The following is a 23,456-nucleotide window of genomic DNA, read 5'->3' on the forward strand; positions in this document are numbered from 1 at the left end:
CCAAGTGGAGAAGGAAAAGAAGAATAACAGGCAGCCTTGAGCAGCTGAACGCCCGGCTGCCGCCATGTATGTTCTTTTTGTCCCTAGTACTAGGATCTTCCGAGCGAAAGTAGTTTACATGGTGCTAGGATCTTTCTATCTCTAAAGGCTACGGCTCGAAACGTCAGCACTCGAATATCTTTACGGTAGCCAATTTACCTTTAATTATCAAGTCTGTTGATATACCAAACATTCATTTATAAAGAGCTATAACTTCCGGAAAAATTGTACAAGTGGCAAGTGACACACCCTTCACCCTATGGTGCTTCAAGTCCTTCGACCTCAAGTCATTTGACACCGGCCATATACGTCCAAGCCTTCCTGTTGTCCTTTCGTCAGCTGTTTCGTGTTTCTTATCGTTTGTTCCCAAAGGAGGAAAGTACTTTTATCTTGTCGTCTTTTCGTTCTCTGTGGGTGTGTACGGTCTTTACGCAAATGTTTACTTTAATTGTTTATTTGTTCCTCTACACATACATTCCTGTTGAGAATAAATATGGAATATATGACACTGACAGAAAAACAACATTTTGGGTTTTAGCTCTGAGAGCCATGTTCTGAGCAGATTATTAATTACACTTGTATTTTATGCAGGTATTTCATATCTAAATACATCAGTATCGGATTGATTGTTAGAGCGATTTTCAATTGAGCATCCAAAGTAAACATTTCCCATTTCCTTTCCTTCGGTCGACAAATGGTTCGGTTGGCCACTTTCTCAATTATAAGACATTAAATCAAAAACAATCCCGACATGCTTAGAAGGGTTTTTCGAGTTTAAGGCCATTTACTCACATTTTCTTGCGGTTGATTAATTCATTGTGTTGTTTTCGTCTTTTCGGGTACGTTAACAGTAATCACTATGGTTACGGTTTTGTGATACTCAATTGAACAGCGCTCTCTCTTTGCTTACGGGTTTTCCGTGTGTCGAGCGAACTAATACATAACTTGACAACGTACATCTTTTCGTGCAACACACAGGTGTGCCATTACTTCTTCACCTATATTGTTATCACTAAGGTCCAAGTCAGTGAGTTTACAATTTTTATCTTTTAGAGCACCACACAGGTGTGCTGCTCCTTGGTCTCTTATATGGTTATGCCCAAGGTTCAAGTTAGTTAGTTTACAATTTTTATCTTTTAGTGCATCACACAGGTGTGCTACTCCTTGGTCTCCTATACCGTTCTCACTAAGGTGCAAGTTAGTGAGTTTACAGTTTTCATCTTTTAATGCATCACACAGATGTGCTGCTCCTGGATCTCTTATACCGTTAATACTAAGGTTCAAGTTAGTGAGTTTACAATTTTTATCTTTTAGTGCATCACACAGGTGTGCTACTCCTTGGTCTCCTATACTGTTATACCTAAGGTTCAAGTTAGTGAGTTTACAATTTTTATCTTTTAGTGCATCACACAGTTGTGCTGCTCCTCGGTCTCCTATAGTGTTATTAGTAAGATTCAAGAAAGCGATTTTACAATTTTCATCTTTTAGTGCATGACACAGGTGTGCTGCACCTTGATCTCCTATATAGTTACTACTAAGGTACAAGTTAGTGAGTTTACAATTTTTATCTTTTAGTGCATCACACAGGTGTGCTGCTCCTTGTTTTCCCATATGGTTACCACAAAGGTCCAAGTTAGTGAGTTCACAATTTTTATCTTTTAGTGCACCACACAGGTGTGCTGCTCCTTGTTTTCCTATCTCGTTATAACTAAGGTACAAGTAAGTAAGTTTACAATTTTTATCTTTTAATGTATCACACAGGTGTGCTGCTCCTTTTTTTCCTATCTCGTTATAACTAAGGTCCAAGTTAGTGAGTTCACAATTTTTATCTTTTAGTGCATCACACAGTTGTGCTGCTCCTTGTTTTCCTATATTGTTAAACCTAAGATTCAATTTAGTGAGTTTACAATTTTTATCCTTTAGTGCATCACACAGGTGTGCTGCTCCTTGGTCTCCTATATCGTTATTCTCCAGGCTTAACCCAGTGAGTTTATTATTTACATCTTTAAGTGCATGACCAATCTCTACACAACCCAACATACCGTTCCCTGACAAATTCAAGTACAAGTCTCTCTTAACATTTTTAAGGACATGCAATACAGCTGCACACTCTATAGGTGCTACCGAACAACTCCGAAAACATACCTCATCAAAACTAATTTCTGCAAATTTGCTTTGTATTGCAGACTGCTGCTTTACATTGATCTCGTACAAACATTTAAATAAGTTCAGGGCTAATTTTTTGTCTCCCTTAACTGGCCAGAAGGACAGTATTCTTGTCTTTTCCAACCAGGGAGCCTCGCGTAGCTCCTCTGTCGACACAGGAAGAAGTTCACTAAAAATATCAACATTGGACATTTCTTGGTCTGGATCAGGCTCCAACAGCCCAGCAACAAACTGTATCACTACTTGCCATGCACCTTCGTTGATGTGATCAGCAATAAATCTTCGCAAGTCCTCTTTAGTCATGGTGTCCGTTACATGCTTAGCAGCGAAAAATTCCTGCACTGTTAAGTGCAAGAAACAGTACTGTGCTTTGGGCTGTTCACTAAGTGAACGGGGCTTGGCGTCAGGCAAACGGTGAAGTAGTCCACAATGCTCCAGTCCATCAATTTCGTTTGATTCAATGATTAATCTTCCTTGTTTAATGCCATGAAAAGCAATTTTTCCCAGTCTCTTAAACACCATTTCATTTTCGGGATGAAGCTGTTTAAATGGTTTGTACATGTACGTCCCAAGGTCGGTTTTAGAGCAGCTGTATTTGTCATCACGATTGTGCTTATAGAAGAAAATCTTGACGGTCATGCTGTAAATTTCGGTCATCTTTGTTGGGAGCTCAAGACCTCCATCAAAGATAGAGAGCATTATCAAGTGTAGCAAGCAATGACATATGATAAAACAATTCACGGGGATATAGCACAGTGAAAAGAGGTTGATGTTTGTGCTGATGTGTTGCCATATTGTTTCTTTCGCGACGTGATCACCTTCTGTAAACTTCTCCACATAGTCCTCAATTTGCTCAGGTGGAAATCCAAGAATTTCAACTGTCCTTTTGAATTTTAGGTTTCTAACGCATTCCACAGCAGTTGGTCTTGTTGTCGTTATCACCGTAGAACCACAGAGAAGTTTTCCTGACACTAGTTTGCTGTAGAGACAACGGAGGGGCATTTTCGCCTCCCCAGTGTTCTTGTAATATGAGTCATCTTGGGCTACGTCTGACCTTGCAGAGAATTCATCAATTCCATCGAAAATCAAGAGAACTTTGGTGGGGTTCTCTATAACATAGCTCCAGACCTCGTCATCCAAACGTCCTAATGTTTCTGCGCGATGCAACAGCTCATAAAGATTGAGGTCCGTTTCCGAGTTTAAGTGCCTGAATTTTAAAAGGAAGGCCATGTCAAAATGCGTTTTCATCTTGGGGTTACCAGATGCCCACATTCGAAGAAGCTTAGTAGACAGCATCGTTTTGCCAATGCCGGGACGACCAACAACGAGAACATTGTTGTGCTGCGCATCAAAGATGTCCTCTGGCCGTACAGACTTGGACTGGCTCGCATTGGGTGTGGGGTACACTTTGAGTTGTTCCCATCTATCTGTGGGAAAGTTATATCTCACTCTGCCTTCATGAATTACTGCATTTACGTATATTTGGTCCGTACTCAGATCTTTAGCTTCTGGGCCTTCACCTGGATTAGTTCTGAAGGGTTGTTGAAGATCTGTAAGCCGCTCCGTGTCTGCTAAGATATCGTCCTTTATCTTTTGTACGGCTGCTTGCAATTGAGAATTATCTGGATTGAGGAAAAGAAAATAAACATTACAGCAGCCAATTTGTATGTCGAGAAAGCTTTTCGCGGCCGAATATATTTGGGATAAAAATCTGATAGTGATATTTTATTTCACAAACCGTCAGATTCCTGTACTGGTTTCGCTTTTCGAACAAACCAGAGTTTGCTAATTTTCAGTACCAAACTGTAGCCAATTAATTAATTAAAAGATTAACACAATCTAGGAGATGGGTATTGCAAACAACTCTCAGAGCCATAGCCTCAATAAAGATAATAGTTTTCTGTCAATTTTGTAAAGAAGACAAAATCGTGCCACTTCCTTTTCGTTGTGAGGTTTATCTTTCTACGAGACGATTCTTTGGTTGCGAATCAGAAGCAGACTTATATCCACACCTCTTATTGTCCCGACTTCTTCATCTACGTTTCTTTGTAGAAAATTAAGCTTCTACAGGTTTGCAACTCCTCCAATCTTAATTCCTCATATTCGACACTTGAGAGTTTCCAAGTCTAGATTCTTCTCAACGTTTTTGCTTTGGACAGCTTGTTTACTTTTGGTTACTTTCAATCAGGAATTGTACAGCAGGACTGTTGTTGAATATTATACCAGGCCACGCGCGGTGAAAAGAAAACGACCCAGGAACGTTTTTACTCTTGAAGTTATGACATTTTTTCTTTCCATGAAGAATTATGTGTATCAGTTTGGAATAACTGTAAATGTTTTTTCGTGGTCCATGCATCAACGTATATCCCGCACATTTGTAATTAATTACTGATAACAAATGAAATGGTTCGGTGCAACTTCTTCATAATTCTCTATAATTCCTTTCACAAAAACAAATACTTCGTCTTTAAGGACAGCAAGAACCGTTTAATTGTTAGACTGCTTCCATGAATTATACCCAGCTTAGACTTTTCCATACATGAAACTAACTGGAACTAACCTTCATCCTTCTTTTCTTCTCCTCGCCCTTTCCGTCTCTTTTCTTCTCGTTTTTCTTCTCTTTCCCTTTTTTTTCTTTTCTTCTCCTTTTTCCTTTTCTTGGTTTCTTTTCTCGTCTGCTCAACTTTCTCGCTGAGGTCATCTGAAGATCAACATTCAAAACAAATTCTAATAAACATTCTGTGTAATCTACTATCCAGCCATGAATCACCTTTGCGGTTTTTGAAAAACAATGGAAAGACGGGCGGGCAAGCAAGAAGGAACGAAAGAAGGAAGACAAAGATAAAAGTTTTAACACTTTCGTGTTAATGTTAGGTTTTCCTTCCAATGCATTAATTTTCAATTTGACGTTAATACCCTGTAAGACCCTCGTTTCGTCTTTTTCCCATCTCATCTGATCGCCCCCCCCCCCCCTTTTTATTTCCAAGCTTCAAACCATTGTTTAATAGAGAGACACCCCACACATGTGGCATAACAAATAAATCATTTTCATAAATTGCAGGGTTTTTATTGAAGACCAGCTGCAGGGCAAATTGATCATCTGTGAACACAACTTTGTCCAGCTGCTTTAAACATTGCAACCACTGTTTGTAACAAGAGATCATATTAAAGTTAACTGTTATGCCCAGGTACAATAAGCTTGTGCCCAAATTGCTGTAGACCTGTAATTTTTTCACAGACCAATTGCCAACATATGCTTTTTGATGTACATAGCTAACTGGAACTGACCTTCATCCTCGCTTCCTTCTCTCTTTCTTTTTCTCGTTTTTTCATTTTCCTTTCTTTCTGTGCTATGGGGAATATTCAGTTCTCCCATTTCAGTGCTCATGTGCTCGCTGATGTCACCTGAAAATTAATATTTAAAACGACTTGGTAAATTTAAAAAAAAACACACACACACAACATGCATTTGTATGGGTTATTGTTCAAGAGCAATTAAACTCATCAACAACAGATGAGCTTGGGAGCTGGTGCCTAAAAGGTTGGTGGAGCCAGACGGCATGGGGAAGGAGGTTTATGGCAACCCTGCGAGCAGCCACCACCAAAGGCACCATCACACTGAACCCCATCAGTGGAATGCTTACCAAGGGAGGGCAGAGAGGGAAAAAGGCTTGAAAAGAAAGCAAGCAAAATGGCCTTTCTCACATGTCAGGAAGCAAGGAAATGCAAAGAGAACAATGAGGTGCCCCCAGCAGAGAGGTGAAAGGTCACCCCCAAGCCGTGACGAGCGGCAACCACTGACCGGCATTGTCTTGACTTTAACCTAGTCTAAATTACATTTAGCCACATGTAAAATTTACTGTTTCTTTTGGGTCAAAACCATCAAATGTCCATGAAATAAAATGATAACCAAGTGTATTACAAGTAACATGAACATCATTAAAAACAACAGGCAAGAGGAGCTAAAAAAGAATATTTTAAGGCCAGACTCAATTGATCATGTCCTTCAGCCAACTTTTCCAGTGATGACATTTACCTTGGCTATAGTGCGGCCATCCTTGGAAAACATGAGGATCGTTAAGAATGTTTGCCACAACAGAGGCTGCCATGGTACTTGCAAAAGCCATCCAGTCACCACTTGAAGGCTGAGTTGGATCTCCAAAACTGGCCACACCTTTTACTATCACCCATTCTACCTTGTCATCATAGGCTGCTGCATAAAGACCTGAAATAGGAAGACAGATTGTTAGAATATTATCGACACACTCTAAAAACATTCATGATTTGAGGCAAGTGGTAGGCATACACTGTAATTAGGCATAGTTGGGAAGAGGGGCATTGGTGAACAGTGTGAGAATTATTCTGGCAATATTCTCATGCCACCCCTCCCCCCACCTATGTCATGCTTCATGACTACTGGATAGTAGGAACTCACATTGTAGTCAACAAATTGGGTTTGAAAATCTGGCTGGCGCTTATTAAATATAGCCTGCGAACACAGACGTATTTCCGCCTGTTACTTCTCTCTGCTGTAAAACAACATCTGCGAACCCGAGCTGCAAAACGATTTCCGTGACGTAGAAATTCCAAGCCAATCACAGTTAATAACCTCATAAAAACACAGAACCAACACACAAAATTCCTGGGCAGTGTACCTGTAACTCATGGAAACACAATGGCAGACAGTATGGAGGACGCGTTTAACAAAGTTTGCGAGGTTTTCGATATTGAAAAGTTTAAATAAGCACCAGGAGGATTCAATCAAGAATGTTGTAGAAAAGGAAAAGGCTATTTTTGTCAATTTGCAGATCGCATTTGGCGAGTTGTTGATTTACCAAACGTTGTCCATAGTGTCACTGTATAGTGTGAGAATTTGAAGAAGCTAATTGTAGGGGAATCTGTTCATACCATGGTGGCTTGTGGGTATTGAATTACTTACCTACATTAACATAATTTGTTTTTTGTTTTTTTTCTTGTACCTCTTAGCTACACAATCTTGTACTTTAGAATGTCAGCTGCTCTACCTAGTTTTTTCTTTTTGGTTTAACTGAGGACGGTGCTTACTTTTGTTACTGCGCATACATTCTGCGCGGGTTTCCTAAGTGCCTGCTAATACAGTGATATTTTTGTGCAGACATTGACATGAGCGCAGATAATGGATTCTGATTGGGCCATTTTTGTTAAAGCAATGAGAACAATACAGAACAAAAATACCCCCCTTGGAGAGAACACGGTTTAATCCAATTTAATTAATTAATTTATTACAACTTGTGACTAATGTAGAATGTTTTGATCGATGTGAGCATTAATTTTGAAAGACTACCTATAGTCCCAATCTGTTTTTACGTACATATAATAAACAGGCTGGGTACAGACATCTACTATTTGCTTTCTTGCACTCAGACACAGGCTTAATTACAAATAAATAATTATCAAAGGCATTCATTGGTGAACTTACGGAAAGAAACAGGTTTCAGTTGGTACTTATAGGTGGGTCAGCTGTGATACTTTGATGAGAATTAAGTGTTTAAACCTTGTATCCTGATTTGAAATATTCAATGAAAACATTGAAGAAAATCTAAGGGAAATTGTAAGCTTGAGCTTAATACTGTATAAATCAGGGTCAATACACTCAATAAAGAGTAAACTCAACAGAACTTTATTCTGAAACTAAGCACTCGGCTAGCTACACAGTAATGTTGAAATGAACATACCATAAGAGCACATGGTTGAACTTAATGCTGATTGGCAGATCTAGACAATGGACATATCATCACAAATACAACAAGGCCATAAAGGTTTAACAAAAGCCTCATTGTACGCCATTATACACCTCTGAGACCTTTGTACCCATCCTTCCCTTCACGATTGAGCTAATTGAATACTTTTGGTCAGAAAGATAGCATGATATTGTTTTGTTCACCTTGTGTCACACCAGTGGAAGTCATATTGGAAATTATGATACCGACCTGACTGAAGCATTGCTTTAATTTATATCTTTTCTTGCCCAAATCGAAACTTGCAAAGTTTAAACATAAAAAAAACATAAAATACTGTAAATAAATGGGAAATATTTCAGTGTAAGCCACAGAGTGGCTATCCTCTCCATTGTTTACAGATCGAATTGGAATTTCATAATGTTGGTTTTTGTGGAGAGAGGAAAACTGTAGAACCCAAAGAAAACCTCTAGGAGTAAGGACGATAACCAGCAACAAACTCAACACACATAATTGATACCGAGTGGGAGGGGAGTGCTCTCACCAATGCGCCATTTCTGATACCCTATACATCAATTTTATGTTTGTGCTATTGAATAATGAGCTTGGACTGCCAGTGTATTCAATAGAAAAAAAGCAATTCACATCTGCTCTTTACAGATCAACTCTGGTGATAAAACCAAATTTGAGTACAGTCTAACCTCCCTTTGCGACCTCCTCTCGTAAGCGACCACCTCTCATTAGCAACCACTTTTCAAAAATACCAAAAGTTTTCGGGTCAAATTACTATAGATTGGACCTCTCGTATGCCACCACCTCTCGTAAGTGACTACCTCTTGTAGGCAACCTCTTTTTCTCCTAAATCAGGCAGTCTAAAGGAAAGTTATTACTTTGGGTTTCGTTAAAGACAGGCAAAAGGGTTAGGTCTCCGCAATTACCATAGTACATTACCTGAAATTTAGACCCCCTGTGGTCTGATCTCCGGTAAGCGACCACCTCCCTTAAGCAACCACATATCCTTGACATTTAGGGTGGTCGTTTACGGGAGATTCGACTGGTATAGAAATCATGCAAAACATTATAGAAAGCATGTAAAACATTTTAAACATTTACGTTTAAAATTCTGGTGATAAATCTTTGAAGAACTGAATAATTAATCTTTCATAGCAGCTTTGGTATATAGCTTAAAGATGAACTTAGTTTAGTGGCCTCATCATTCTTAATCTTCCGTTATTCATTTTCCAAGTTCAGTTGCTGAATACCCACATTGATTCAAATTTTATTTCCTGATTAAGATTATTTTAGTTGGGATGAGCAAAGGTCATGGAGAATTACACCTGGCAAAAGAGTAGCAGTGAACTGTCAAATTTCTCTCCTCATACTCTTTTTCTCATTCCACTAGTTTAACAAAGTCTGGTTAAAAACAACTACAAGTTTTTGTTGGTTTCAGTACTGTTTATTTACAGGACCACTCATATCTAAGTTGAGGCATGGGAAGTTGAGTCTCATTACAGGAAAAACATTAAGTCGTTCATACAAACAACAATTTAATGCAATATAATTATTTAAATCCTCAAGTTGCCTTGAGGTACACAAATTACACTGGTTTTTAACATGAATAATGTTTGGTATTTAGAATGATGCTTTTGTTGTTTTTATAATACTGTAAATGTCTGATTGGCCAACGAGAAAACACTACATCACGGAAATTGTTTTGCCTCTCGGCTTCACAGACGTTACGTTTTGGCAGAGAGATCGCGCTAGAAGCAACAGCCAGAAATACGTCCGTGTTCGCAGGCTAATAAAATATTGCATTATTAATGGTTTTTCTTTTACATTCAACACTGACTATTGTAACCTCTCAAGTATAATATGAATTATTACTCAACAGAGGGAAAGGTTGGAGCTAGCCAATAGGTGATAGCTGTACAGTATTAAAAAGAAAGAGTAAGTGGATGCATCTAAGCACAGAATAGACTGTCTAACATACACTCTAAGAATAGTCATATACATTTAATGTACAGTACCGTGCAAATGTAACTTGACAGTCCCTCGAAACTCGAACTTCGAGACTCGATCCTCGATCCTCGAAACTCGAAAGCTTCGAGGATCGAGGCTCGAGTCGAGTGCATCGAGTATCGAGTCGAGTGCATCGAGTTTCGAGACAGGGAAACAAAGAACTTTTCGCGTGATTAGTTTTTCACACGTCTTATCCGAGGCCTCAGTTCGGTTCTTTTTTATAGGAATCAGCTCTGCAGAAACAGCCAACTGTGTTTGCGTTTTTGTTGGAGCGAATGTGCCCACGTGTATGCTCGAGCTGGAAAGAGTTCGCTCTGCAAGCGTTTTCTCGGTTCCTTGCCAATAACAACCGAAAGTATTGTGCATTTTTAATCAAGAAAATGCTGCTTTCGAAGTTTTGATTCGAAAGTTTAATTTAGAGTACAGTCAAGCATATTTATGTGCAGCGTACTGGTTTAGCGATCGTGCGTGTTTCCATTCTCTGAGTGAGTGAGCTTGTGAAACAGCGGCCGATTAAGTCGCAATCTTTTACTAGTAGTTTCGCTTCCTTCACTGTTAAAACAAGTAATCCAGTCATCTGTCAGAAGAAGACACGGTTACAATCCGAAATCAGTTGATAGAAAATGAAGAAAACGTGACATTGCCTTTTGCGATGTCTCGATAATATTTATGCAAATTTGTAATGCTACGCCGAAGGTGTAAACATTCGCGGCAGTTTTCAAAGTCTGCTTCAAATATAAGGCAAGCGAACGGCCACGTTGAAGTTTCCCCGGTTTCTTGCCGAATTCTACCGTAGATGTTGTGCGTTTTGAAATAAGGAAATGCTTTTTTCGAAGTTTATCATTCGAAAGATTCGAGTACAATCAAGTATAATCTTGCGGCGTCACTGCTTGCGCAGCGAACATATTTCCGAAGCGATCGTGTTACATTCCGCGAAAAGGCCGCAATCTTGTAGTTTAGTTCGCCTCATTGTGTTTGAAGTTTGATTAAAAAGAATTGGTGTAGCATTTCAAAAATTTAAGCATGTTTCAATTTCACAGCAACGCGAAAGGATGTGTTTAAAAAATAATACGCGGAAGGAAGAAACGCGCCGAAACAGATTTATCGAACACTCACTGCAGTTGATACATGTATGATTTACTTCAACTTCGGTGAGGGTAAAAGGAGGAATGAGTTTGCGGAATGGAATGTGGAAAGACGTGCGGAATGGCATAATTATGCAAAATAAGAATTGCGGAATGACATAATTATGCGAGATACGATTAATGCATAATGACTCACAGAAATACATTAAACTGAAAAAGCGCGCCTTTTTTTGGGCGCCAATTTGCAAATACAGCCTTTTTGTAACCATTCAACCGAAGAATGCATCACAAAAACCCAAACGATGGTATCTTCGAATTCAAACTTTTTTCCTTCGATTCTCATCGCATAGCCGTTGATGCAACATAGCAGCTCGTGGACTTTTATCGTTCGCGAGTGAACACAGGATTTGTAATACATTTGCATTAAAGAGGTTTGTTTATTTACGTAACCTGGTTTCCATTCCACACGAGTCGTCCGCCATTACGGGAGATGTATACAACTCAATCGAAGGCTGGTTAAACTTGACATGTTTCAAGCTTTCACAGCGCCTCCCAGGAAAAAGACGTGAGTAAAGAACCACCTCTGTTTATTATTGAAACGATTTATGTCACTTGTCGAGGATTTATCTGGTTATGACGAATGTGCTGTGGTTCGGTCATGCTCATTTCCGTTGTTTTACGTTTTATATTAATCAATTTATCATCCACAGCCAAACACACACACACGCAAAAAAATAAATAAATAAATAAAAACGAAAATAAAAATTTAACCGCAAGCTATACCGCAGAACGCTTTCCCCGTATTTTGACGTGTAGATTTCGGTTTTTTATTTTCGAAGGAAGGATCTTGATGAAACAAATAAAATTTTCAACTCCAACATTTTATTAGAAACAATATCTAAGCAATTCGGGAAAGATTTCCGCACAGCCCCATACATTATTTATCCATGCACAACTGTCACACTAACCCACTTCCAAAAACGACGAGCGTGAAAACAAAGTGTGTGCCAAATGTATAGATAATTATGCATGGGGCTGTGCAGATATCTTGACGCAACTCGTACTAAAAATACTGTAAGAGACTAATGTCACTTGAAGCCTACTTTCTTGTATTGTACTGGTTATCCAAAACCATAAAATCTCGGTTTTAGAGAGGAAACATGAAATTCAGTCCACTTTGGAGAAGAGAGGGGTAGGGGGAGGGGAACTGCAATAACTGTTGCAACGTGTTGAAATAACACCCATGCCCATTTTTAACCATGAATAGTGCATGTCCCTCTGACTTATCAGTGATGGAATCACCTTCAGCGTGTATACTTTACAGTTAGAAGAACTTGCAAATAAATCATACTGATAACATCCCAAAATATTCCTAAGATGGAGAAAGCTTCTTCACCACTGTAACAACTATCATCCATCACAATGGCTTAACAATCCAGTCACATTGTATTTTATTTCCAAAGTATAAAACATGTTACCCCAAACATTATTCTGATCTTTGAAGTGGGTATCTAAGTAGGTGTTTCAACATTATGCTAGCTTATAGTGGGGCAAAGCCTTAAAGAATATGTTAGTATTATATACTGGTTTTTCGGCTTTTTTTTTTCTTCTTCTTTTACTGACCATTTTGTCTGATACTTGTACTGTCTCAGACAAATAAAAACTAAAATTGATCAGTTTTTAGAATTTGCTTTTAAATTTTGGCCTAATTAAATGATAATGCATCTTTGTTGTATACTGGCAAGGTTCCACATTAAATCATTTTTTTTTTGACATTTTACAAACTGTAAGCAAGAACATTACAACATCACTTTGAAAGCGATAAGTTTGTTGAGTTGTTTTCAAATTACATTACATAACTAATTATGTAATGAACAACTCATTTTTTGGCGTGAAAACAGCCTTGTTTATATTATGCTTAAGGATCTTCAAACTTTACGTTAAATGAAGATACTGTTTGTAGAGTTTTCATATTACAAGCGATATATATGTGGACATGGAAACTGCTATGACAACTAGAATTACCAGCTAAAGTTATGGTGGATATAGTTTTGGTTGTCATAAGAGAGGATCAAGTATATGTGTGGGCTTAATCCTCTAATGGTCTTACATGACTTATTGGAATGATGACGATTCCCCTTGGTTTATTTTTAGGTCAGTCATCAAGAATCATAAAAATTAATTTTTAAAAAAATTATGTGTACGTAAACAAAAAACAAAAAAACTCTGGTTGTATGGTTGACCTAAAAAAGTCATAAATAGTGAACAGCTGGGTATGTATTGGAACATGTATGGAGAATTCATACTTTTGATCCTCTCTTGCTTGTTGTTGTTGTTGTTGTTGCCAAACGTTAACTCCATGTGAATAGTTAGTTATTATTGCTCTACACCCCAAGGGGAAATGGGAGGTCAATTTTAGGGCAATGTAAAAATGCTTGTCCCTGACAGGGGTTAAAAATGTGCAGTTTTGTACCATTGCGGTGGAATCTCTGCTTTCAAAACCTCAAAGGAAAGCTTTTTTGTTCTGTGCAATGAGGAAACTGCTTGATTATTTCAATATTTTGTTTTGGTAACCCTTAAGGAAACTACATTGGGGCCACACCTATGCCAAGAGAGTCTGGTACAATTTAGAACATTCTTTTCAACATTTTTGACGGCTTGTCCCTTCAGTTTTATGTAAGAGTCCCCCCTTCCCTTGAGGTGTAAGTGTGGTTACATTACATGTTTGTAGAGCTACTTGAGTTACTGTTGTTGAGCTACTGAGCAATCCAACCATTTATGGGTTTACCTCTGCGAGACCTGTGATACTCACCAATCAGAGAAAACAAGGAAAACCAAAAAAGTCAACAATAGGTTGACTCTAGGAAAACTTCACAGGCTCTTGTAATGAGGCACAGACCATAGTACCGTAAAATTCCGGTTACGGGTGGGGATACGTAAAAAGGAAATGTCAACGGCTTTTTTAGGGGCAAGGGGGGAAGGGGTGTTACGTGTTTATATAAAGATCAAAGATGGGCCTATAAGTGGAAGAGTGGTAGGGGCTTATCACGGAATAAAATTTTCGTTTACAAATAGATGGCCCAAAAATCCAGGCGATTTATTAGCAGGGGAGGGGGACTTAAAACCGGGATTTCATGGTATGGGATAACCAGTACAATACAAGCTTATATCGATTCTTTAAAATAAAAAAAAAGGAAAAAGAAAAGAAAGTAGATAAGAATTACAGTATGGTATTAATTACCGAGGCTTCAAGTGACATTAGTCTCTTACAGTATTTTTAGTACGAGTTGCGTCAAGATATCTGCACAGCCCCATGCATAATTATCTATACATTTTGCGACTCACACTTTGTTTTCACGCTCGTCGTTTTTGGAAGTGGGTTAGTGTGACAGTTGTGCATGGATAAATAATGTATGGGGCTGTGCGGAAATCTTTTCCGAATTGCTTAGATATAGTTTCTTATAAAATGTTTGAGTTGAAAATTTGTTACGTCAAGATCCTTCCTTCGAAAATAAAAAACCGAAATCTACACGTCAAAATACGGGGAAAGAGTTCTGCGGTATAGATTGCGGTTAAATTTTTATTTTCGTTTTCATTTATTTATTTATTCTTTGCGTGTGTGTGTGTTTGGCTGTGTAAGATAAATTGATTAATATAAAACGTAAAACAACGGAAATGAGCATATTACCGAACCACAACACATTCGTCATAACCAGATAAATCCTCGACAAGTGACATAAATCGTTTCAATAATAAACAGAGGCGGTTCTTTACTCACGTCTTTTTCCTGCGAGGCGCTGTGAAAGCTTGAAACATGTCAAGTTTAACCAGCCTTCGATTGAGTTGTATACATCTCCCGTAATGGCGGACGACTCGTGTGGAATGGAAACCAGGTTACGTAAATAAACAAACCTCTTTAATGCAAATGTATTACAAATCTTGTGTTCACTCGTGAACGATAAGAGTCCACGAGCTGCTATGTTGCATCAACGGCTATGCGATGAGAATCGAAGGAAAAAAGTTTGAATTCGAAGATACCATTGTTTGGGTTTTTGTGATGCATTCTTCGGTTGAAATGGTTACAAAAAGGCTGTATTTGCAAATTGGCGCCCAAAAAAAAGGCGCGCTTTTTCAGTTTAATGTATTTCTGTGAGTCATTATGCATAAATCGTATCTCGCATAATTATGTCATTCCGCAACTCGTATTTTGCATAATTATGCCATTCCGCACGTCTTTCCACATTCCATTCCGCAAACTCATTCCGTCTTTTACCCTCACCGCTTCAACTTTCGACCAAACTAGGAAAAGACTACATACAAGAGCCATACAAAAATCGCTTTTGTTCTCTCTTATTGTTTGAGGTTCGAGAAATTAATCGTTTCCTCAAAATCTGCCATCGAGATCCTCGAAAAATTCTTCGAGTGTCTCGATACTCGAAACTCGAAACTCGAGCCTCGAACCTCGATACTCGATTCTCGATAGCTTCGAGGATCGAGTTTCGAGTCGAGACTGTCAACTTACATTTGCACGGTACTGTATATGACTATGCGGGAAAAGCAGATCTTAATACGGGCTACTGGAATTCAGAAAGAAAATTGGGGGTAGAAAGGCATTTTTTAGAGATAATTAAGCAACAGTTATTCTAAAACGCAAACAAAACAAAAAGAAAAAAGAAAGAAATACAAAGCAATGTATGGTGTAGTTTTCTTTTAATTGAAGCTTTATTACATGTATCTCTGAAAAAATGCAACTTTCTTTTTTAAAAATACCAACTTTCTTTTAAATACCAATTATTGACAAAAGCACTTGCTAAGTTCTGCTTTCTCCACACAGTTTTAAACCCGAGGAAATATCTCTGCATTACTAGAAACCACCTATAGGGAACCCGAGTATCTCAAGATGAACAGAATGTACATGCATGCGCTGTAACAAAAGTTAGCAGCGTCCTTAAATTCAGTTTACTGTTGCTAAGACCTTTTTTTACTTTGTACATGTAATACACAAATTGATAGACAAAGGATGCAAACAATTTCTTATTATAAAACACTTACCTTCACCCTCTGATTCAATAGCAATAGCTTCAGGATATTGCTGAACAACATCCTCATGCCTCCAACCAAACCTGGGTGCCAGTCGCTGGCTGAGAATATCACCATCACGGTGCACTCTCACTTCTCGCTCATCTGGGTTTTCCAAAGGAGCAATCCAGCCATCGTCAATATGCCTGATAAGCTGGCCAATATTTCTGCTCACAGGTGTTTTGAAACCGGAAGATGTTGTTAGCTTGGAAGATACGATGACATCTCCTAGTTTGGCTTTATCACGACTTAAGCCACTGCAGGTACCCACTGAAAATACAGCCTTGGGACGCAGGACCTTGACTGCATTCTTGACAGCTGTTGAAGAACCACCTGGCTCTGCAGACCCTTTGGAGCACTTTATTAATGCAATCTTCAGCTTCTCCTGGTCACCGCTTCCAGTTGACCCAAAGTACACATAACCAATCTCTTTGTGCCAACTCTTTAAAGGTTTATCAAGATAATGGAAACAGCTTAAGAACTCATGGTTCTCTACTGTCAATAACAGAAAATCAATTGGTAGTTGAGCATCACTCCATTCTTCACTGGTATTTGGAAGCTCACTTGTCTTTGGAAGCTTAATACTGAGTTGTGGAGGACTGTCTTCAGACTGCAGTAAAGAGCTTTTCTTCTCCTTAGTTTTGGCACCTATTAGAGAACAAGCAAAAAAAAAGAGAAAATGAAAATTAAGCATACAGTTTGTACCAAATTATGAAAAAGAATACAGTTTTGTTTGTTGAATTAATTTCACTGTACAGAAAGTAAATTTAAAGTTAATTACGCGGGATGCCCTGAAGGGGCATACCGTGTCTAAAAACGGGTCGATTTCTTTTTTTTCTTCCTCGTAGTCACAAATCGGTACATTAATTTATTACGCGGGATGCCCTGAGGGGGCATACCGTGTCTTAAAACGGGTCGATTTCTTTTTACGCGGGATGCCCTGAGGGGGCATACCGTGTCTAAAAACGGGTCGATTTCTTTTTTTTTTTCTTCCTCGTAGCTACAAATCGGTACATTAATTTATTCATTAAACTCACCCCTCTCCTACTCGGGGTGTATTGTTCTGATTGTCTTCAACAGAAGCAGGCCAATCAGAATCCATTCTTGTCGCTTACATCGCGAGGGAGGGGACCCACTCACCCCTACCTGTGTGACGTCAACGCATCATTTGATTTATTTATTAAAAACATTAAATTCGGCTCCATATTGTTAACATGTTGTGGACTCAAGTGTGCCATTTTCAAACGGAAATTTCACCATTTTGAAGCGGCAAATCGAAAGAATAACTTCTAAGAAGCACCCGACATTTAAAACGGTGGAAATTGGTGAGTTCCTGGCGAAGGAATCGTGCTTTGTTTGACAGTCTTAGACCACGACGCGAGACTGAAAAGAGGTCATTGAGAAGCTTACGTTATCGCAATGGAATTCCCGCAATTTCCCTTGAAACCCTGAGTAGCGTTACACAAGGGAAACAACGTAACGCGATCGTCGTGACTCAAACTATTCCATTAGCAAGGATAGTTTTATCAATCGGCGAAGCATACAGTTGGAATAAATGAATCAGCCCCAGCATCTCGCGTAATGCCAGTATAGCAGGCATCTTGTTTTTTTTCTTCGTAGTAGCTACAAATCGGTACATTAATTTATTCATTAAACTCTCCCCTCTCCTACTCGGGATGTATTGTTCTGATTGTCTTCAACAAAGGCAGGCCAATCAAAATCCATTCTTGTCGCTTATATCGTGAGGGAGGGGACCCACTCACCCCTACCTGTGTGACGTCAATGCATCATTTGATATATTTATTAATGACGGATTAAATAGTCGCGCCATATTGTTTTAACATGTTCTGGACTCAAGTGTGCCGTTTTCAAACGGAAATTTCACCATTTTGAAGCGGCAAATCGAAAGAATAACTTCTAAGAAGCACCCGACACGTAAAACGGTGGAAATTGGTGAGTTCCTGGCGAAGGAATCGTGCTTTGTTTGACAGTCTTAGACCACGACGCGAGACTGAAAAGAGGTCATTGAGAAGCTTACGTTATCGTAATGGAATTTCACAAATTTTCCGTAGCCTCCCACGCAGGTTCGTCACGCGTTCCTGCCCTAAGAACGTCTGCGTGGGAGGCTAAAATTTCCGGTGATAGTCTGAGTCGCGTAACGCAAGGGAAACAACGTAACGCGATCGTCGTGACTTAAACTATTCCACTAGCAAGGATAGTCTTATCAATCGGCAAAGCATACAGTTGGAATAAATGAATCAGCCCCAGCATCACGCGTAATGCCAGTGTAGCAGGCATCTTGTTCATTAAACTCTCCCCTCTCCTACTCGGGATGTATTGTTCTGATTGTCTTCAACAACAGCAGGCCAATCAAGATCCATTCTTGTCGCTTATATCGCGAGGGAGGGGACCCACTCACCCCTACCTGTGTGACGTCAATGCATCATTTGATATATTTATTAAAGACGGATTAAGTCGCGCCATATTGTTTTAACATGTTCTGGACTCAAGTGTGCCGTTTTCAAAGGGAAATTTCACCATTTTGAAGCGGTAAATCGAAAGAATAACTTCTAAGAAGCACCCGACACGTAAAACGGTTGAAATTGGTGAGTTCTTAGTAAAGGTATCGTGCTTTGTTTGACAGTCTTAGGCCACGACGCGAGACAGAAAAGAGGTCATTGAGAAGCTTACGGTATCGTAATGGAATTTGACAAATTTCCGCTGATAGTCTGAGTCGCGTAACACACGGAAAACAACGTAACGCGATCGTCGTGACTCAAACTATTCCATTAGCAAGGATAGTTTTATCAATCGGCGAAGCATACAGTTGGAATAAATGAATCAGCCCCAGCATCACGCGTAATGCCAGTATAGCAGGCATCTTGTTCAAAATAAAGTTCTGAGTATACTATGTCATGTTTATACTTATTATACCTCAGGCATATTTAAAATCTCCCACATGATCATACCAGTTAAAGTAAGTTTGTTTTCTGTGTTTTGGCAGGAAATCATTAAGTCCATGAGATTAAATGTATGTTATTAGTGTCAGATACATTATATGGCTTTTTACTGTATATTCATGTATTAAGATGGCTCCATATTGGGTTATCATTTACTAAAATCATGTAATACGGTATCAAAACCCAGTTTTCCTTCTACATGTACCAATTAATTATTGAAGTCCTCCAAAATGTAACGTTCAAGAACAAAACTACATTGTTCTAACCCTTGCTGGTAAAATTACTAATCAGTTAATGCCTTTCAGTTCTTGAGTTAAAACTACTCACACACAGGTGATTGTCAATGTGTATTAGGCTTTGACCTATTTTTCTTTTCAATTTCCTGCTGTGAAATCTTCAGAAATTTTCACAGCAGTGTTCTCCTTAAGGGAAATTGAAATTTATGTACACAATTCCCATTTTTCTCAACGTTTTGCTCAAGATTGTGGTTCTCTTGTCTGCACACAGAAAAATATCATTGATTAAATTTATATGTAGTTACCTCTTATGTCTTCCAAGTTGTCGTCATTGCCTTCCATTGTTCTAAAACCTTCCCTCAATACTCCCACTCTCAGGGTCCATGTAATCAATCTTTAAGCTCTCAGTCTAAGATCATCCAGGCTCTCCTTCTCTAAACAGTGCTTCTCAGATACCCTGTCTGTAAGCATTGAAAATAAACTTCCAATTATTATTACCTCCATACTTTTAAAAATTATTGTAGGATTTTAAAATGTTGTCATGCAGTAAAGAGCACTCAGACACAGCCATAACTTGAATTCAATTGACTCTGAGTTGCGAGATGGAGTTGCAAGACTTTTGTGCAAGCCTAGAAAATCAAGGGAAGATAATTATTTCTAATCCTAGTTAACATAACATATTAAGTTAGGGATTGCAAAGACATAACAACGAACATTCCCCCCCCCCCCCCCCCCGCCCCGATGGGAAATCTCATCTTTTATGGAGTCTAGTTTTATCTGCTTATTTGCACCCAGAGCCTTTTTGGGTAAAAGAAGTGTTAGGGATCTACATGTATGTCGTTGCTTTGTATCTCAGATCATAGTGAAAATAAAATTGGACAAATCCAATTAGTTTTCTTTTGGTACCTTTTAAGGGTTAAATTAACTGAGGACCCACAGCCAAAAAAAGTAGATGTACATGTAGATAGAATGTTGTGACGTGTACATGAACGTTAATTTCTCTTTTTCCCTCACGACGGTGCACCATGGAGGACAAACTTGAGTGTAATGGTAAGCAATGTTTTATTCTATTTTGTGTTATTTTATGTTACCATGCAAAAGTAAACTTATTATGCGTGGATTAACTATCAAAAAGAAACTACAAGTAACTGGCCAGTGATCTTTTCCCATGCATTTTGTGTTGTATTAAGACTAAACTAGATTTCTAACTACAAGGGCAAAACCTATCTTTAAGTTAACCCTCTGGGTGCAACTCAGTAGATCTTAAAAGTGAACTTGATGAAAGACAAAAGTACCCTCCCAGGAGTTACCGCATTTTTTTTCTGAAAAGTGCGGTTCTGGGTTTGGTAACTTGTAACTCGCAACTCCAGCTCACAACTCACAACTCACAACTCTGGAACTCGCATTCTTTCCCACACCCCAAGTATATATGTACATGTAAGCCTTTTCGCCAAAAAGTAAGGAAAGGCTCACAATTCAAAGCAGCTGGCTATTTATTTGGTAAATCTTTGACTTTTCCACTGATGAAGGGCTAAGCCTGAAACGTCTGGACTTATTTCAACATAATGGTAGTCAACACTCGTATTTGGGAACTATATTTTACCTTTCACTGGCTATTTAGTAGGTAATGTGAGCACTTGAGGAGAACGTTGTAAATGGCCCACAAATTTTCCACTATACATGCCTCGTTACTAAACTTGAGACTGAATTTAATCCATCAAAGAAGCAATGAGATGTTAAGGGAAGTGAAAAGTGCTACATGTACTAAACGTTTTAAATCTTACCTATTCTAAAAATAGCATTGTTGATGTCTTAATTCACCTTTTGTCGCTTGTTAGAAGAGGTTTCTCTCTAGTCTTGCTTTCCAATGTACGAGATCTACATGAAATTAAGGTAGTTTGGCATACATTATAATTACATTATCAAAACATAATTTTAGAGCTGCTACGTACAGCTGTTGGTAAATTTTAGCCAAAGCAGAGTAAACTTAGTTTGAGTTAGCAGAGAGTTGGAATTGAGTTTGAGTTAGATAGTAAAAAATGACTGAAAAAAAGACTGGAGACAAATCCAGGAAAAATCAAATTTTGTTCGAGTTAGAAGGGAGGGTGGGTACTTATTCAAGGGAGGGCGCTTATGACTTTCCAAACATTTTCTGCAAACAAGGTCAGAGAATAGCAAAACAAGGGATAACAAGTTTATTTTGCTTGACAAGACAAAACAAAGTCCAAAATCTAACATAAACAAATTATATAAAAGATCATTAACTACTGTATCTAAAACCAATTTTGGTTGATTTTGGTTCTCTTGCTTCATGTTGGGCTGGTACAGAAATGTTTTTTGTAGGGAAGGGTGTGGGGTGGGCGCTTATTAACTTTTTGGGCTTTAGGGTAGGCGCTTATTCAAGATGGGTGCTCATTCGAAGGTGGACAGTTATTAATCGAATAAATACGGTACATGAAGGAAATTGTTCCAAACAGCCAAAAAGGATAAACAACCTAACAAGCAAGATTGTGTAACTTGTCTAAGAGATTTTAGACCATGAATCTGATGAGATCTGACTAACAATCTGTTCAGCATGTTGTGTAACTACCGATTGAGAATTAATACTTCTCAGTCTCGCTAAGAATAAAATTGTTTTGAGAACAGATTGATCAATCAAGTCTTGTGTGTCCGGGTGGGTTTTTCCCAGAGGTCAAATATAAGATGACAGACAATGTTACATGTCTGCACTACACGCAAATTTCGGATCCACGCATCATGCATGTGATGTTCAAGGTCCAACAAAGGAGATAGTTTGAAGCAAAAATTTTAAAACTGTTCTCTAAGACCATTACCTGATTGATCATGTTGTGATATTATTATTAAAGGTTATTATTTTTTTAAAGGTTATATTCCCAGATTAAAATGGCACTGTCAGGATTTTACAACTACGTTTTGTTGCTCCCAATATATAGTGATTAATATTACAATTTAATTGGTAAATTAAACTTGAAGGTGAGCTTACAAACTGAAAATAATTATTGTTTTCCTGCAGTTGAAACAGCTGAGACTAGTATAGTACATCATGAATCAGTCACGAGATTAATTAAGCTTACCTTATTAGCTTTTCAATCTTCAACAGTGGCACGTCAATTCAACTAAACGGTAAGATCAAAACCCTTTTCTGGTGATCATATGAACTGAAACGCAAACATTGAAAGGAACATGAAAACTGTTCGATGCAGGAAGACAAACAAAGCTAGACTGACAAACCATACCCTGATGGCTGCGTACACGTATTAGATCACCAAATCAACCAGGAGAAATTCCTTAAAAAAACACACATCAAATGAACTGATCTGACTCCTTACCTTTGCTGACAGAACGAGAGGAAACGAAAAAGCCCAAAACAATTGCGTCCCGGAGGGCCACGAAGATGTTTTTTTGGAGCCGCTGCGCAAGTGAGGTTTACGAGAGCCGCTCCCAACTAAACGAAAAGTGCGTCGTTTCGAGGTCTTAATTTGAAAGGGGCTGTACAAAGCGATCATGCGAAACGGCACGTAACTCCCCTCAGAGGTCATCTAAAACTCGATCGAGTCTCGCAAAGATCAGAAAAGTTGCCAAGTGTCCATCGTCACCTCTGTGAGGATGGGTAATTATAGAAATGACGTAATCATCGTGGCTGGCACGCGTTAGTCATGAGCTTGTTAATGTTGCAATCGCGGTCAAGCTCATATTCCGTTATCCAACAGCCTTTACTTTTTTGTTATCATGACTCAACCACTTCGACATTCTACACGTTAACACAAATCCACCAAGAAGCATTCTGATTTCTTCTATCATGATCTTCAACACCAAATGTCCGACTGGCGTTTTCCAGCAGAGGACTTCAGAAGAGCTGTTCACGACTGACTCTCCCTACGTGACTCCAGGCGACTTCATCGGTACAAGCCTCGCAACGACAGCACCCATATCTTTCTGCACGGGATCTTACATAAAAGTTGCCTAAGAAAAATTAAAAGGTCTAAATTACTGAACTGATATGCTGTAAAACTCAAACAATTCAGAGCATTTATTTTGTCTAAATCAACTGCAACGAATTTTGAACCGGAAAGAACACACAAGTCATGTTTTTCTGCCTGTGGAACTGTGGTACTACAAAAAAGCAAAACATAG

The 23,456-nt window shown here is 38.7% G+C and overlaps 1 protein-coding gene across 5 annotated transcripts in view; it reads right to left on the reverse strand.

Moving 5' to 3' along the window:
* The window catches only part of LOC146462467 (uncharacterized), a 78,030-nt gene extending 55,167 nt beyond the window's left edge, over positions 1-22,863 (reverse strand). For 2 of the 5 annotated variants that reach the window (XM_085085561.1, XM_085085560.1), the window contains exons 1-8: positions 22,652-22,824; positions 22,397-22,480; positions 21,086-21,179; positions 19,607-19,762; positions 16,079-16,753; positions 6,242-6,430; positions 5,494-5,610; positions 4,766-4,906 (exon numbers count right to left, since the gene is read on the reverse strand). In XM_085085561.1, the coding sequence (XP_084941687.1) occupies positions 4,766-4,906; positions 5,494-5,610; positions 6,242-6,430; positions 16,079-16,753; positions 19,607-19,643 (1,159 nt within the window). In that variant the 5' untranslated portion in view covers positions 19,644-19,762; positions 21,086-21,179; positions 22,397-22,480; positions 22,652-22,824. Of the gene's footprint in view, positions 1-477; positions 3,828-4,765; positions 4,907-5,493; positions 5,611-6,241; positions 6,431-16,078; positions 16,754-19,606; positions 19,763-21,085; positions 21,180-22,396; positions 22,481-22,651 lie in introns of those variants that run through there. The other 3 variants (XM_085085558.1, XM_085085557.1, XM_085085559.1) reach the window with 3 other exon arrangements.
* Between the last annotated feature and the right edge of the window lie 593 nt (positions 22,864-23,456).

This window comes from Pavona decussata, unplaced genomic scaffold (genome assembly GCF_977016875.1).
Source record: "Pavona decussata unplaced genomic scaffold, jaPavDecu1.1 SCAFFOLD_187, whole genome shotgun sequence".
Classification (NCBI taxonomy): Eukaryota; Metazoa; Cnidaria; class Anthozoa; order Scleractinia; family Agariciidae; genus Pavona; species Pavona decussata.